The sequence below is a fragment of the Sciurus carolinensis genome, chromosome 5 (assembly GCF_902686445.1).
Source record: "Sciurus carolinensis chromosome 5, mSciCar1.2, whole genome shotgun sequence".
Taxonomy (NCBI): Eukaryota; Metazoa; Chordata; class Mammalia; order Rodentia; family Sciuridae; genus Sciurus; species Sciurus carolinensis.
In genome coordinates, this window is record NC_062217.1 from 160093007 (window position 1) to 160110824 (window position 17818).

At 48.6% G+C, this 17818-nt stretch overlaps 1 protein-coding gene across 35 annotated transcripts in view; it reads left to right on the forward strand.

Annotated features, from left to right (window-relative positions):
- Tcf7l2 (transcription factor 7 like 2) overlaps positions 1-17818 on the forward strand; it is a 181253-nt gene that overhangs the window by 57366 nt on the left and 106069 nt on the right. For all 35 annotated transcript variants that reach the window (XM_047552754.1, XM_047552760.1, XM_047552759.1 and 32 more), the window contains one exon: positions 15907-16008. In XM_047552754.1, coding sequence (XP_047408710.1) covers positions 15907-16008 — 102 coding nt within the window. The remainder of the gene's footprint in view (positions 1-15906; positions 16009-17818) is intronic.

A 17818-nucleotide genomic window follows, 5' to 3' on the forward strand; every position in this document is an offset into this window, starting at 1 on the left:
AAACAGATGAGGAGTATTTTGACCCACTGATTTTTCAGGTGCGCACGAGGTCACGTGGGCTGCTGGCATAGTTTTTCACGTGGACTTCAGCCGGACACCTGCCCTTTGATGAAAAGTCAGCCGTCACCTTACTCGCCTGCCGGTTTAGCCCGACGGCACCTGGGAGCCAGCTAACATCATGTTAGAAGCTTGACAACCCAGAACCCCTCGTGGCTTTCTTTGTTGTACCCTTTGAGCTGGTGGCGCACAGAAATGTCACCTTTGCCCTTCTTTAAAAGCAGGAGTAATAGGTGGTGAGTGGACGGATGCCTCTAAAGGGTTGAGAAATGCGGTGGCCCCAGGGTGAGCAGTTTAGGGGTCAGCGTGTGTTGTCTTAATTAATGAATCTGCCGGACCTGGAGGTGAGGAGGTCAGCCAGGGCAGCAATGGCGCTTTCCTGCTCACCATTGGGTCCGGGTCACCCTGAATGTGCCTGGCCTACCGTAAGGCCCTGGGCAGGCGGGGCTGCCTCTGTCCAGGCAGGGTTGGGAGGTTCAGTGGTGGTGGCCTGCGGAGGGCTGGCAGCGGAGTAGGACGTGCACAGTCCTGGGAGCCTGCACACGGACCCTGTCGCCTCACCGCTGTGGGGCCCTGGTTTGCGCTGTGTGATCCTCCTGGTTGTGCTGTGTGCTCCTCCCCGCCCCCGCCAGTGCTCCCTCCCACTCCAGGCTGGAGGACTAATGGCGGAGAGCCTGGCTGCAGAGGCGGGAGCGTCCCTGTAACAAGGACAGCTTGTGTTTTCGTGATATTTTACAAAGTCATTTGCAGGCACCTTACCGCATTTAGCTCTCACCCTAACCTGGGAAGGGAAGTCACCATCACCTTCATTTTGTAGGTTCGGGAATGGTGCAGGGGACACAGGGGAGGGGCCTGTGTTGACTCCCGAGGCTGTGTCACAGGTTGCCACTTAACTAGGTATTGGTGAACACACTTGCCATCCACCTTATTGGGTGGAGTGAGAGGATATGATTCTCAATCACTGAGGGTCGAGACCAAACCTCCGTTCACTTTCACCGAGCAAGTTGGGTGAGACCTGGGGTCTTTCATCCGGGTCATTTGCCTCTTAGGCCCTGCAATCTTTTTCTTCTGTCTCTGGTACCCAGCATAATGCTGGCATCAATAAATATATGTTGAATTTTCAGTGATGTTCAAAGAATCCATAGGTGCTTGGTGCAGGCGCAGCGAGGTGAGCTTGTATCCTAAGTTGATACCCTTCACTTCCAAATCCTGTGACCTTGGGCTGGACGTCTGAGCTCTTTCTTAGTGCAGTTTCCTGAAAATGGGTGGGATATCAGAGGGCAAGATTATTAAATTATAAAATACTATTATATAAAAATTAGAAGTTATAATTATGAAATATTAGATGATTCAACTACTGAGCTTCCCTTCTTATGTCTGCCTCCTAGAAAATAAATTTGTGATGACATACTGCATTGTTGGATAATGACAAAGGCGTTTCCTGACATTATAGCCAAAGTCACCAAATGCAGCAGAGATCAACTTAATCATAACGATGACAGTGTCCTAAGAGCTGATGTTTCCTAAGTTCTTGCCAAATGCTGGGTTCTACTCTATGCTGCTACCTGCAGTCATGACTTGGCAACAACTCTGGTTGGTAGAAGGAGCTATCTCCCATTTTGTAGAAGAGGAAACCGAGGCTCAGAGAGGTTAAGTAATCAGCCCAGGTCTCTTAGGAAGTACTTAGTGGCCCGGATTTCAAACACCAGAATTGGTTGGACTCCCCACTCTTTCAACCACTCTTTGACCCGACCTCCTCATGTGGGTTCATTCTGGGCATTTCTATCTCCCTTGGCTGGTTTGCAGCCTGGCTTGGCTTTCCTTGTTCTCTGAGAACAAGGCCTGCACAGAGGAAACCCACAGTGCCTTTGGCCTGAACCAGATGGCTGACCCTTGTTTTTATGCCTTACAGTGGTAAGTTAGGGGCACCAGGGAGTTCTCCAAACTCCTCTTTCCCAACTTTTTACCCTTCTTTTAGGCGATCTTTCTAACGGATTCCAGAGTTGAGTTTTAAATTGTACTGACCTTTCTGAAGGAGGAGGGGAGAAAAATCAACACATGGCTTGGGAGAAAAGTGGCAGGTTTTCTCCAAGAATTTTGTTTTCTTTTTCATTTTTATTTTGTGCACATTGCAAAACCTCCTTGGGATGATGATTTTGTGTGGTTTGGGTAGCCTTTGAGCAGCTGCTGCCGGGCGTAACCCTGTGCCCTGCAGCGCCCTGCGCTGTGGACGGGTCTGTGCCCCCACGTGCGTGCTCATGCCCAGCTTGGCTGCTGCGTGCAAATGTAAGGGCCTGAGCAGATTCTGCCCGCCCCAAGAGCCTTTCAAACACCTCTCTAAGGGGAGGATCCTGTTGGAGGGGGAAGGCTAGGCTTAGAACCTGGGCTGGCAGCTGAGTGGCAGTGTACCTGGGAGGAGCCCAGATGGAGTAACAGGAAAATTCCACTTAACCAGAAGGCTGGGGGATGAGTGAGCTGGGCGTGGGGCTGGGAGAGCCGGAGGCTGGGTAACTAGGAATGTGTTTGGTCACTTTGCTTTACTTAGCCCGAAGTGTTCATTTCCTTTTAAGCACTATACAATGTACCTATCTAGGGATTTACTTTCTGGATGATTTAGAATCTCACAATAACTCAAGGGGTTTTTATTCTGATGATACTGATTATATTAATAGCAATATAATAGCTAGCTAATAATATAATAGCTAGCATTTACTAAGGACTTACCATATGCCAGGCACCACGCCAAGCTTTTGATCCTTGCAAGGACTCTGTTTATATTCCCATTTTACAGACGAGGAAACCCGTGCTTAAGAAGGTGAGGTCATTTATCCACGTTTACCCATCTCTCAGTTTCTCCCCTGGAAGAACCCAGCTCTTTGGGATGTCTCCTCTGGATGATGATTTTGTGTGGTTTGTGTTAGACACTCAGTGGATAATCTTGCTGAGTGAGTGGAGTCGTGGAGATTGAGTTAGAACTCTGGTCTGAGCTGCCTGGGATGCATGGGCCCCATAGAACTCATGTTGCTGCTTTGGGTCCTCATGGAAGTGGGCTCAGTGGTCCAAGGAAACAGAGGAAGGCAATCTGGCAAGAACCAGGCTGCTGAGGCATTTCCTGGGCACACTGGTGTGAACTGTCACTCAAGGGAATATGCTGAGGTAGCGATTTCCAGTCATTAGTAGCAACGAGAGCCCCGCGTCTGCAGAGTGAGCTGGCCTGAGTCCAGAAGCCCTTTCGTTGGGGGCCATGGTGCTCACCTGTACCTGAGCAGGGACTGAGCTCCACCTGTCATTTTCTCCAGCAAAGGCCTCATTAAATTGACTTCTTCATTCATCCATTAGGCAGTTGGAGTTGAATTCTCAAGGCAAAGCCCCTTTCCATGGGTAAGAAGAAAGAGGAAGAGGGATCTATTTAAAATGCCCAAAGGAATGATTTCCGCCTTGCCATTTGCATGTGGACAAGAGTGGTGGGTCCTGGGTGCCCCACCGGGCAGCCTCTGATGCCCCCATTCACCTCCACAAGCCACAGGCTTCCCCTTTCTCCCTTTTACTTCCTGCAAGGAGGTGACTTGCTTTCCAACATCAACCCCATCCGGTGAGCTGTTTAGCCCGCAGTCCCAGGGCCTGGTTGGTAGTGATTAGTCCACCGTTCCCCTACTTGTGCTGTGTACGAGGGGATGCCGTGATTGTCCCCGTGGTATTAGCCTCATTTTATACGCAAACTCTTGCGTATACAGAGGCATATACAAGTGAAGCCATTTGTCCAAGGCCCCAGAGTGCCAAGCTGCAGGTCCTGGATTTGAACCCAGATATTCTTTCTTTCTTTCTTTTTTTTTTTTTTTGCGGTACTGGGGATCGAACTCAGGGCCTTGTGCTTGCAAGGCAAGCGCTCTACCAGCTGAGCTATCTCCCCAGCCCAGAACCCAGACATTCTTGTCCCTAGTGTGTGTGCTCTCAAGTAGTCTGCTGTGCCCCCTGGGTCAAAATTAGGGAGCTTTTACCTTTACTTTTAACCAATCTGCTCCTTCTAGAATCTTTCTTTGGCCCACTGTATGAGGGGAGAGAAGGTGGCGACCCGTGGGATTGGCTCAGGCTGGGAGAGTGTCAGGAGCTGGGTCAGATGGTTAAAGAGACAAGATCGTCCTTGGCGTTTGCCACCCAGGCCTTTCCTGGGATTGGGCCCTCTCGGCCTGAGTTACTCCCTCTCCTGTAAGCTCAGGCTTCTTTCCACATCTTTCCCTACTATCAAGAAATGGAGAGCTGGCATTCTGTCTCCCAGATCCCTGGGAGCTCTCGCAGTGCAGAGGGCCAGGCCCTGTGGTCAGGGCTGGGTTGGGATTACAAATAAACTGAAGCCTGGGAAACTTTCTTGCTATTAATAGTGCAGGCCTGGGGGGAGGGAGCAACCCAACTTGAGGCTGTTGGAATTGATTTCGCCCGTCCGGATGACATACTAACGACTGCGTGGTTAGCTTCAGGTCATTACTGCTCCTTCCCTGGCCAAGTTCTTGTAAAGACCAAAACCACAGAAGCAGAGAACAAGTTGGTTTAGAGAGGCACCGGGGCCTGGGCAAGAGAAGGGAGAGGGTGGTCAGCCGGGGCCCTCAGGTGAGAGGAGCAAGGGGGTCGCACCCTGCACCAAGTCAGTGGTGTCGACCGGTTCTGTGCCTTCACCTGGCTGTTCCTTTATTTGTTCTTTTTTAAGCAGACATTTGAGTTGGTGTCTGCATTTTGATAGGGGGTATTTGTTCTTCCAGAGTCTTGGTTATTTCAGGAAGTTTCTGTCTTGGCCTATCAGGAGTCAGGGAGTGTGCTGACTACCATTCTCTCTCTAGGGAGAAAGTCTTGCTTAAAACAGCCCTGAGATCTTATCTCCTCAAATCACCCACTTTGATTATAACATTCATTGTTCTGCTGCTTGCTTCTTGGCCTATATTGTCAGGCTGTGTATACAATTAAAAACAAAACAAAACAGCGCTGTCTCTCCGAAGTGTTTCAGAGGAGACTTGGGAAGTGGACAGAACTGTATTTCCTTCCCCAAATGATCTTATTGTGCTCGAAATATCTCCTGCTAGTTTATTAAGGGAAGCTGCGGGCTGGGCAGAGCCGTGTCTCCACCTGCAGGTGTTCTGCCACCCCTGGGGGCAGCCCCGCGTCCCAGGGAAACCCAGGCCTGCTCTGCACAGCTCTCCCTGACCTGTCTCTCGCTGGTCCCTCTGCAACACTGGGGCAGGAATTCGGGGTGTGGACTTCCTTGAGTGACTAGGATTAGGGCAGTGGAGTCTGCAGTCAGACGAGGAGTGTGCAGGCAAAGGAAACCATTGTGCGAGGCTGCTTGGGACAGAAAGCCGGCCTTCATCTTTTACTGTGCCTAATGGACAATTGAGACATTCAGCTTTCGCCTGAAAGCAGAGTGGGCTGGAATGGTCTAGCAGACCTCCCAGACGAAGCTGGTAGGAGAAGCAAATAGAGACAGGGATTACCAACAGGGGGGACAACTGGGGCCGAGTCCTGGGAGAGAATGTTTATTTCCTTGCTCTCTAGGAGGGATTTGGAAAGAGCCATAATCCTGGGTTAGGAGTAATTTGTTACAGCAAGATGATACTTGAGTGGCAGGCGGCTTCTGGCTGAGGCAGCAAGACGTGTGTGCAGGGGGGTCGTGGGGCCCGCGGAGGTCAGCCTCGCGGAGACCTTCCCCCGCGTCAGGGTTTCTTCTCCCCGGGCAAAATTAACCAGAGACGCTGACCCTTGGGCTTCCCGGGTGCAGCGTTATGAGGCAGCTCCACATGCTCGTCACAGCTAGAGTTTGACAATAAAAATTTGGACAGGGAGACCTTCTGGAGCCACCGACCTCTTTCAGATGCGACAAGGGAGAAGAAATAAAAGCAAGATGCAGCTGGGGTCGAGGTTTCAGCTGGAGCCAGAGGCCCTGAGCCTGGCTGTGTCGCCTTGGCTGCCTGCGCAGCCATCAGCAGCAGGTTAACTCATGGCTCTGGCCTGCGGGCCCGCGCGCATCTTCTATGTGGGGACGGGAGAGATACGGAGCGGGAGGAGAAGCAGCCAGCTGGAAGAGTCCAAGCCTTGAGTGCTCCAGCCACAGAGGAAGGAGGGAATTTGGAAACTTCTTTGGTTTTCCTGTCAGTTGCCTCAGATACAGTTACCGCATTGGAAATAACCCTTCCAGGTCCTTAGGACCCTGTTCCCTGCAGGCTCTGTACCTCTGAAAGGTCACCCAGGGGCTGCGTGCCTACCAGCTTCCAGGGTGGAGTGAAGTTTCTGACTTATAAACCCCGTGTAGTCGAGGAAACAACAGATCCCAACTCCCTTCCACCGCCTTCATTTTCTCATTTATTTCATTGGTGGGGTTTGTCCCTTGAGGTTGAATCCACAGCGAGGAAGTCAGTGGAGAGACTGTAGGGAAGCGATTTTTCATGCCCAGTTTTTAGATGGAGGAGCAGGGCTGCACACAGGGGAGGGGGCTGTGAGATTCGGGTTTCTGAATCGCCTGTGGTTCTGTTGACTCCAGTTGCCACAGGCCTCCTGCTTGCTGGTAGCCATAGGCCCCGGCAGCAGGCACACGCTTCGCTTTCCTCAGTGCCTTTTCAGCAGGGGACACTGCGCTCCTTTCTCCTTCTTGAGGTCTTGGAGTTCCCCTGCCTCTGTTGCTGTTCCTCCCCGAGATCCAGAACCACATTTGGGAATTGCTTGTTTGTTTCCCAAGAAGCCGCGAAGGGCACGATTCTGTGACGAACAGGTGCCTGGGTTTTCTGTGCCCTGTGACATTCAGGATGGAAAATGTGTATGGGAGGCTTGTCTTTCAGTGAATGTGGTAACCTTCCAGTGACTTGGTGCCTTCTTTGTTAAAAAAGTTACTTTTAATTGAGAGATAATTCAGTTACAATTGAGTAAATTCAGTGTGGTGTTTTTTTTTTTTTTTTGAGTAGTCACGAGTGTGCAAATATCACCATTGACTATTCCCAGAACACCTTCACCTGAAGTGGTCACTCCCTACCTACCACGTTCCCCAGGTCCTGGCAGGCCATATCTCTAGGATTTTGCTTATTTTGGATGTTTTGAATATTTTATACAAAAGGAATCATGGCACGTGATATTTTTGTCTGCCTTCTTTAAGTAAGATAGCACAGTGAGAGGGCGTGGTGGTCCTGTAGTCTCAGCTGCTCCTGAGGCCGAGACAGGAGGACCCGTGTGTTCAAGGCCAGCCTCAGCCACTTAGCGAGGCCCTAAGCAACTCAGCAAGACCCTGTCTCTAAATAAAACATAAAAAAGGGCTGGGATGTGGCTCCGTGGTTAGCACCTTTGGGTTCAATCCCCAGTACCAAGGAAAAACTGAAAACAGACCTGGTGGGCGTCTCAAGGCTCTGATGTTTCTCAGGCTGGCCCACATGTAGCAGTGCTATCTGCTATTGGTTAAGATTTGGGCTTTCTTGTCCCAGAACCCCCCATGTTCAGCTAAGCTCCTGGTGGTTCCCATGCTTGCTCCAGGGGCTGCTTGGTGTTCCAGCTCATCCCAGGTTGGATGGCTGAATCTACCTCCGAATGCCCAGGAGTTGCCAGTGACAGCCAGTTAACTTGACTGCACTGGCCTTTTCTTAAGTAGGTTGACTGCTGGTTGCTGGACCTCCTTTTCATGGAAGGTTCCTGTGGTCAGTCGCTGGACCTCCTCTTCATGGAAAGTTCCTGTAGTGGCTTTCCGACGTTCGTTCTTTATCGCCAGCTGGGGGCCATGGGGGACGAGCTTGCGTGGCTCTGACTGGGGCCTGAAGAGCAGGCCACTGTTGGCACAAGATGGGAGGCAGTGCTTCTCCTTCCCAGTTCTTCCAGTGACTTCATGTCTTCTGACCCCTGGCTTAGGGATTTGGACACTGGAGCCTCTGTGTGGGGCTCAGCCTTGGGGCTATCTGCGGACTTCCAGGTGGCTAGTCTTGGGCTTCTTTTGGTCACTGTGGAGTGAAATGGTGACTTCTCTGAAGCTGACTTCCCAGCAGCCCCTGCTCTGTTCTTCAGAGGGGTCCCGCGCACCTTCCTTTCCTGCTCTGAGGATCTCTCTCCTGCTTGGGCACCCATTGTGTCTTCCATTCAGACGGTCCTGGCTTCACACAGAGTGAACAGAAAGACTCAGAAAGTTGCAGTTGAAAAAGTTCTGTGTAGAAACACCCAAGTCCCACCTTCTGGTTCAGAAGCACTAGTAACTGTGTGTATGGCTCAGTCACTTTCCTTCTTCACTTTCAAGACGGGTTTGGAGCTAATTGGCTCTGACCACCTATAAAGGATGTCACAACAGTCAGGCTAGAGGTTGAAAGAGTCTGAGAAGGTAAGATGGCATCCACACAAACTCCACGTACTCATTACTGACTGCCTTAGCCCTGGTGGAGGATGGTAATGAGTGATTGTCAGAGTTGCCTGGTGAGGTGGGGGGAAAAAATAGACCCCTGAGTGGGCCCACTCTCAGATGTTTTCATTAAGCAGTTTCAGAGTTGGTAAGAAGAAAAGTCTTGTAAACAAGCCAGAGAGGTTCGGGAACTGTGGGATCATGCCATCTTTGTGAGTTAAATTATTCTTTACACTGTCTCTGCCTCCCGGTTTGTGTCCCTGTATCATTCATTAGCTTCTTGTCCCATTGACTGTCTTAGATGACTCTTCTGGGCCTTGGCCACCCCCTGTGCAGAACATCTGCTTATTAGAAAGTGCCACAGGGACCTGTATGTAGAAAGGGATTTTCAGATTCTGCTCCCCAGTTTCCTGCTGGAGACCTGGGCACAGAGTGGGGAAGAAGTCAGTGGCCATGCTGTGCCTGGAGCATAGGTTTCTAGACCCCTCCCACCCCACTGGCCATTCCCAGGGGCACAGTCACCCTTTCTTCCTCTTTTTGGTGCTGGGGATTGAATCCAGGGGTGCTTTGCCACTGAGTTACACCCCAGCCCTTTTTTTATTTTTACTTTGAGATGGAGCCTCACTAACTTGCTCTGGCTGGCCCCGAACTTGTGATCCTCCAGTCTCAGCCTCCTGAGTGGATGACAGGTGTCGCCACCTCACCTGGCCCACACGATCATAACTTTTAAGAGCGACATTTTGAGAAGGAGGGAGGGAAGATCGGGACCCAGTTTGGTATGTGAGGAAGTTCTGTACAGATTGCGCTTCCATAGCAACACCTTAACTTCCCTGACCTGGAAAATAGCTCAGGGCCAGGACTGTGGGATGGTAGGTGGGGTAAAGAATGGTGGATTTCATGTTTTGATCATCAGATTTTTTTGTTTGCTGTTTGTTTAGGTAGTGATTTGCTTGTTTTGCTTTGTTTCTTCTTTCCTATCTCAGTAGCTCTGGCCTCAGTAGTTCTGGTGGAAAAATTTCCTTAGCTGAAAATAATTCAATGTTTTCCCCAGACCTGGGAGGCAGAGATGATAGATGTGAAGACAGAGGTGTCCCACCTTGGTACTACCTTGGGGATGCTGGGGGGCCTTCCCTTCACTGTCACTGTCAGACACCATCACAGTTGGTGTTCAGGCCGCTGGCACCTAACTGAAAACCAGGAGAGGCGGGGAGGGGTGGCTGAGCCCTGCACTTGGCTGCCCCCTTAGGCAGCCCAGATCCTGCCCCACTGTGCTCAGTTTCTTCCTTGGAGCATGTTGGTCTGCTTTCCCATTCCTGACTTCGTTAGGGCTGTTGGGAACGTAGCTGCCAACTCTAAGATGCTCTCGAAATATGAAGCAATACTATCAGGGCCCTTAGATTCTTAGGATTAAAAGGGTTTATGAGAAAAAGGTCAATATAGTATTTCACTTAAACCTTAGAATGAGAGACCTGAGAAAACAGAGGGCTTGGCATTCAATTGTATTACCTAGGTACTGGATATCCCACTCCTCCCTCATGTTCTTTTTATTTGAGAGACAGGATAGTGACTTTGAGGGTGACTTTTTCTGGATTCCTATACATTGGGTTTTCTTAAACAAACAAACAAACAACAACCCTTCATATCCTACTGATTCCCTCCACTGCCCATGGCTTTATTCCTTCTCAAGTTTCGAGACCTTCAGAGGCCTTTGGTTTTCTAGGTACCCGGTGGTGCATACTCTTTTATGCTAAATCCCAACAACCAGAAAGTAGGGACTCCATCTTTTTCTATGCTGCAGTCATGCATCATGGGCAAATAAAAGCCTTTTAAAATAGAACTTCTCTGGATTTTTCAAAAGAAGTATGTTTTAACCTAGGACAAGGCAGCCTGATCTCCTGTACCTTCTGCATCGTGCAGGGAAGTTGGTCAGATAGATTTGTGATGATGCCCCTGAGGATCCTGCAGGACTCCTAAAGGACTTTTGAAATATTGGCACATGGTTTGAGCATTAGTACATTTGACCAGTGCTAACTTTTGGAAAATGGGTAAAGAGAGTAGGAGAGAATCTTAAATTGACCACAACCTCTCATATTTAAACTATTGTGTATAAGTTGGGATTTTCCTGATCCCTGAGGGCAGTGCTACTCGTTTGTGGAAGATGGGCTGAATTTTCTGTGTCCCGTTTCTGAGAAATGAAGTTGGTTCAGAAAGAGACAGGCCTGTTCCTTGCAGTCTGGCATGTGCGCATGTCTCTTGAGTGCTTCTCCCAGCAGCGTGTGACCACTCTTGGGTTGGATACTCGAGCCTGCTATTTTCTTACTTTTTCCTCCTTACAATGAGTGGCTTCTGGTGGCTCCGTCGTAGGTACCATCTGTTGACTTGAAAAAGCTTAATCTGTTTCTTCTCTCGGGTTGCGTGTTTGAACTGGAGTTGGTGTGAGTGGCCCACAGGGAGGCCACACCCCGTGGGCAGGAACAAGCCACCTCGCAGGGGAAGGAAACCTCATGAAGGGACCCGGGGACCCTGGTGAGGTGTGTAGGCAGAGGCTTGACTTCCCATTCTATTGGAAATGAAGCAAGCTTCTGGCACTAGTGAGTTAGGAAGACTCAGTGGTAGAAATCCATCCATCATGAGGATGCGTCCAAGCAATTTGATTTCCCGTAAAATGACTTGTCCTAGGAAAAAGCACCCTGGGCAGATACAGTGGGGGGAAGAGGCACTGTTGTAGGAGCTTGCTGTCCCTGGCTGGTAGGCTGCCTGCAGGACCTCGTTTTCTGGAAGAGACCAACTCTACCTGTGTAGACCCCATCCTGTCCCTCCTCCCTGAATTCTGTGTTTTCTGTGAGCCCATGGCTGATGCCCTAGGGTTAGCAGGCTTCACCCCACCTTTGTTATTTATGAGAGTTCTGTCTGTTGGAGAGTTTTGGAGGGAGGCACTTTTGAGCCTAGACAGTTGGTCCCAAAACTCTGGAATTGCTTCCCCTGAGACTTGAGGAAGTTTGGCTTGCCATCTTGGGGTGATCTGATGTTGTCATGTGACAGGTCACCACTCTCCCCTGGGAAGTGGGTGAGAGCTATTGAACACGTGAACCTTTTCCAGTCAGACTTGCTCAGGGATTTCTAAAACTTCCATTTTGCAAAGGAGGGGTAGTTATTTCGGTGAGATTGTGGTCTAGTGGTTAGACCTTGTGACTGGTAGTCTTGGCCAGAGGGCTTGGAATCTTCCAGGCTTTTCCCCCAAAACTTGAGTTTGCCAGTGGTGGTTCAATCCAAAATGTTGCTTTCGGGCCTTCGAACACACTTTCCTACTCAGTTGTGCTTGGCTGTCTGAACGGAAGGCCCAGTGAGGGAGGCAGCCTCTCTGACAGGACTCTGGGCAGGACTCATTCCCTGAGCCAGGGATGGCCAGCTCCGGCCCACAGGCCAACACTGGCTTGCCACCTGTTTTTTGTAAGGCCTGTGAGGGAAGAACGATTTTTATTACTTTCAAATGGTTGAAGAAATCGAGAGGAGAATGATATTTCCTGACACAGGAAAATTATATGAAATTCGGATTTCAGTGTCCTTAAGTATGTTAGATTGGAGCACAGCCACCACACACACACACACACACACACACACGACTTGCCTGGGGGCGCTTTCACCTTATGGCGGCAGAGCCTGGCGGTCATGGCAGAGGTGGCGTGGGCCTCAAAGCCTAAGATAGGGACTATCTGTGCTTCACAGCAGAAGTTTGTCAGCCCTGCCCTGAGCAAACACGGGGGACAGTCTCCTCTGGCCTGTCCATCTGTGGAACGGAGTGAATGAAAGGAAGTGCCGGGAAGCCCTACTGATGTTTAATCAAGTTTCCTGGCAACTTTGTCATTGTCATTGCCACCACCATTGTCCTTTGAGTTCTCCTGTTTGTTTAGAGAAGAAATTTGCGGGAAGCCCGAAGCCCGGGTCGCAGCCACAGGTGGCAGGTTCCTGGGATGGAGGATTCCCCAGGATCCAGGTGCCTTGTGGGAGTGGGCTGGGCCAGTGGCCCAAGGAGGCGCGGGTGGCTGCTAACCTGTTCCCTGAGTGAGCCTCCGCCCCGAAGGTCTCCTCTGCCTTCGCTTTCCCTTTTACTGGGGGAGGTGACGGGGAAGAAGTCAGACGCTCACCTTTTTCTTTTTGCTGACGATTTAACAGGCTTTTCAGCTGCTTTGATTCTCGTCAGGCCCTTGGTGTTGTAGATATTTCGAGACTTTGCCCACAGGTCCAAAGCTTAGCCTAAGCTCCCTGAGACATATCATAAAATATGATTTGGGGGAAAACCCTAATGGGCCATGATCAGAACATTATTATGAAACAAAGGATGAAATGCTTAAGCCAGGATGGCCCTTTTTTCCTTTTCCCCCCTTTTCTTTTTTTAAGTGAAATGAAAGCCAAGCAGACTCCATTTCAACAGTTTTCAATGTCGGAATTCCCACGGCCCCATTTGATTGCCGTTTGTTGAAAAGCTTAATGTTTTTGTAGGCAATTCGTAATTTCCACGTTGAACAGCCTAGGAGGAAGAGCGCTGGAGCCCGTGTTGTTTTTCTAGTGGGTTGGTGGGAACTTTTCCCCCTTCCCCAAAAGGATGTAAAAGTGAAGTCGCACTGGGGAAAATGTGGCCGAACGTTCCAGTCCTTTTGTAAATCTGAGATGCCTCCTCTTCCAGGTCTTCGTCTAGGACCCAGCAGAATAGAATTTCCTGCTGTTTAATGTCTCCAGGAAGGAAAAGATTTTCCTCTAGGCTGTAATAGTACCTAATTTCCTTTTTCTTCCCTTTATTTATTTATTTTCCCCATTAATAAGGACCAATTGTAGCAGATGAAGGAACCTGGGGAACCCATTGCTTTTGGAGCAGGTTAATAACTTCCTCTAAAGGCTCCTGTTGTACTCCAAAGCCTCCCCACAAGGAGCCACGTCAGCCCGAATGCCAGTTCAGATTCAAGGGACGATCAGGGATTTGTGGGTGCCCAGCTGTTCTGTGGCATCAAATTGCACCAGGAAGGAGAGTTTGGGGCTGTCATTGTGGAGTCCCTGCAAGTCGGCGGGACCAGGGCCGTCTTCCTCCACCATCTGGATTCGGTTAGCTCTCTCTGGGCAGCAGGGCCGAGTCTCATTTCCTCCAACCAGTAATGTTATATAGGCAGTGATCCTGGGCTGCCCTAACATAATTGAAAATTATGTGTGTTGTAGGCTCAGAGCGCTGAAATGCAGGCTCATAAAAATATGTGGTGCAGGTAGCCTATGGAGATTGGATATGGCACACAATGAAGCTTTTATGTAAAATAAGAATTGTAAGTCTCCGCGTTAATATTGCATTATGGGCATGACAGTTCCTGGGTGGGGTCTGCGGGGTGGGTTTGTCACCTTAAACCAAGCCTGAATTTCCTTATTCTATGGCACCTGTATTAGAATGCAATCTAATCAGTTTTGCAGATGGCAGACTGTGAAGTTTGTTCACCTCACCCTCCCTGTGGAGAGTAGCAGGAGGTGGGTGTAGGTGTGTCCACTCGGCTTGGCATGTTAGTTCATGGGTTTTTGTGAGATGGAGAGGTGAGTGTTGGCGGGTGTCCATTTTGGTAGGCCTCAAGGAAATGACTCTATCGGGTGGTTTTGACCAGTGCAGCCTGTGTGTTTATGTGGCAAGTGCGAATGGGAAGCAGTTGGGGTGAGACAGGGCACAGTGGATTCCCAGAGCCCTCTGGCTCCGGTACAGACTGAAGGACCTTGGGAACATTTGCTTCAGTGGTTCTCTCCTCTGGTGATACTGGTTCCAAAGACACTGGTATGTGGAAATGGTTGGATTGTAAGGACAAGTGGGAGGGTTCTGCTGGGATTCGCTGTCTGTGGCCTGGGGTCCTCCAAGTCCTCAGTGTCCACTCCACCATCACAGACAGGTCAGCCCCTTATGGGTGAACACTGGAGACCTGTGTGGGGGATTTAGAGCAAGGGCTCGAGTAAGTCACCCACAGAGCCAGTTCCCTTACCACGGAGGCTTCTCAGCAGAAGATGCAGCATTTATGCAGGTAACTCAGGTCTAGAATCTTCCAGCACCAGGGATTACTGGGTTCGGTTTTCATTTGTATCTCTGAGGAATATTTAGATTGTGGATAATTTTGGCCCTTCTGTTTCTCATAGGGTTTGTGTAGACCCTTCTTTCTGGACTGTTCTTTGCTGTCCCTTTTCTTTCTGTTGAAACCTCCAACTTATCAAGGTCCACTCTGGGCAGCCTTCCCAAGTCTTTTCTCAGAAATTCTGTCACCCCTCTTGGTGGTGCCTGCTCGGCTCCCTGTGCTCCTCTTGACTCATCTGTGCAGCTGCGTCTCCCTCAGGCAAGATAAGCTCCCATAATCCTTAGAATGAGGCTGGACACCAGTGTTCCTTGAATAAAATTTCTATGCAATGAATATTAAAATGAGCTCCTTATTTTGCTTTGGGTCTGTGAAATGTTGAAGGTTGCTCCTTATACTGATCAGTTGGCCTTTGGAACCTTAAAGGCTGGTAGTGATGTCCATAATTACAAGCACTGTGTCTAAGTTTCGTTGGGGGTCTGAAGTTTTCCTGTGTGAAACTTGTTACCAACAAGTCAAGTTCCTGGGAATTTTTTACACATAGGCTCAGTATCTCCAGAACAGGCAAGCCACCTCACCTCAGTCTCCCTTACTGTAAAACAAAACCATGAGTTGGGTCACTTGATCACTCAGGTCCCCCTGACAGCTGATGTGTCACTTTGGCCAGAAAGAGTTTGGTCGTACAGTGTATTTATTCATTTCACAGTTTACAAAAAGGCAGGGAGGAGGAAGAGAAGAAAAGGGGGAAAGAAAAAGGAAAAGGCAGTGAGGGATCTCCATTTTTATCTCTGGTATTCCTGTGCATGTCTGTTGAAATGAGTGTGCCAATTACATTGTGCCCTGGGTGTGCATCTGTTGCTGGGAAATATTTTTGTTTTATAAGCTTTTGAATTGGCTGAGGAACTCTGTGTTACCCTTACGTAAGCAGCTTCTACTACATAAAGGGCAGTTGTACATATGTACTTGGCTTTTCTTTAAATTGAAGGATGGTGGCATTTGAAAGAAAGATGAAGGTCACTGAAAGAATGGATTTGGAATTGAAATGTCCTAGGACATTTCTGGCTTGAGATTTGTCTTTGCTTTCTTCTGGGATAGCTCTGTGTTCCCACTTTTCTTTCCTCTCCCTCTTCTTTCCCGCCCCCCCCCCACACTCCCCATTAAGGTGTATCAATGGACCCATTTTATCCAAAGCCACCATGTAGTTTGACTGCAGAGAAACTCTAGTTGCTTATAGCATTAATGATCAGTACTTGAACTTTGACCTCTAGGAAAGAACTTCCTGGTATTGCATGCGATTTCTTTCGTTGTGATTTGCATGCTTTTAAAATTTTTTTCAGTTTCTGACCAATGGGACAGTTATTTCTCGGGTGAACTTTTTGTATTTCTTTGTTTAATTCTTGGTTTCTGGTTTTCCAGTATCTCCAGATGAAATGGCCACTGCTTGATGTCCAGGCAGGGAGCCTCCAGAGCAGACAGGCCCTCAAGGATGCCCGCTCGCCGTCACCAGCACACATTGTTGTAAGTAAGCCCCCAAAGACAGTTGTCTCCATTACTAGGGGACAAAGAAGAAAAAAAGTCTCTTTTGGTGGAAACAGGCCTTGTTTGTCAGTTCTTTTCTTTAATTTTTTTTTTTTTTTTTTTTAATATTCTTGGCTGTGGTTTAAATTTATGAAGTACTTAGTTTTGGTGATGGCTTTTATTGATCGTAACCTACCCGAAAAATTTCTTAGTCTTTTCCCTACCCTTTTTTCCATGCATTGGGTTAGAATTAACCACCACAGTTGGGGAAACTCAAAATTGGTGTCAGGGAAACTCAAAATTGGTGTCAGTAATCTAAAACAATTCAAGTTGGGGAGCCAGGGTAGGTAAGAGAGAATCAGGAAAGGGAACCTCTGGGCTTGAGGCTTCCCAATCCCCACAATGCCTCACAATCTATCTTACCATTTGTAGGAAAGTAACATTCTGTACTAGCATTAGGAAATTTCGTCTGACTGACTGATGGTGACCCTTGAGCAGAAATGAATTTAGGCTAAAATTAAATTTAATCTGTATGTTCATGACTTGGAAAGCGTGTGGGTTTGACACGGAGAACACTTGTTTTTAGTACTAAGAGACTGCAACATACAGTGTGTGTCTACATGTATTTTTAATGCACTTTCTTAGAATTTTGTCGGCTCTGAAAGTTTATAAATTAACCTCTTGAGAAGATAGTGCAGCCTTATTAGAATATCTATTCCCTTCTATGTATTTATATCATGAGCTGGACTTCATGCTTTTGAAATAATTAATGAAAGACGTATTTTTGTAATGAATCTACGACAGGTAGAGTTATGCAAAGCATGAAACAATTCATGTATTTTTTATTAAAGCATCACGAAATATTACTCATTACTATATTCTGCCTCTCTATTTCTTGTAATTTCTAAAAATTGCAAAATAATTTTTGTGAGTAGAAAAATCTTACCATGCATTGTGCAAATTGTAGGCCTTCTGCCTCCTTATTTTGCGGCTTGCTGTGCTTGAGTATGTTTAATGAGTTCTACCAGTGTTGTATGTGTGCAACAGTTTTTGTAAAACAGCATTTGGAATCATGGTCTGTGAAAGTGCCAGGGTCTCATGGTATAAATGCGGCATGCGGGGAGAAGGCTGACCCTTGCCAGCTTCTTCCTCCTCCTCCAACTCCACAATCACAGATGCTCCTAGAATATCACGATTTCAGGACTGGAGGTGACCGCGATCATTTTAGGTCCTGCCTGATCTCAGAAAAGGAAACTGAGGCCAGAGATGCCTTAAGTGAACTGCCCAACGTCACACACCGAGCTAGGAGCCAGAGTGAGAACCCAATTCAGTTCTCTGCTCCCGTTGCAGGACCTTGTGACATGGTCCCTTCAGGGAGAGGGAAAGCACCTCTCCGTGCCTGGCCCTGTTGGCGCTTACTCTAAATTGGATCATCAGCCAGGACAGTGGCAGAGGTGTAAAGAAGTTGGTGGCTTGGGGTACTGATGCAGGCTTCTCCTGGGAAATTGAATACTGTGTTAAAAAGAAAAATTAAGGTACAGAGATTGACACTTGGGACATCCCTGGAGTTACAGGTCAGGTGAGAAGCCAACAGCTTCACTTCTTCTGCGTCCCTGGGTCTCCCTCTGTGGGGCCAGGCTTTGAAATTTATTTCTCTGCTTTCAGAAATGCTCACTGGAACTGTCCCACCTATTTTAACTTTAGAGAAAGGACCTTGTCTTTAAAATCTCTTGGAGGCCTTTCTGTCTTTGACCGTGGAAAGGAGATCAGGTCCTAGGAGTGGTTCGGAGGGGACATGGCCCCTAGTGGT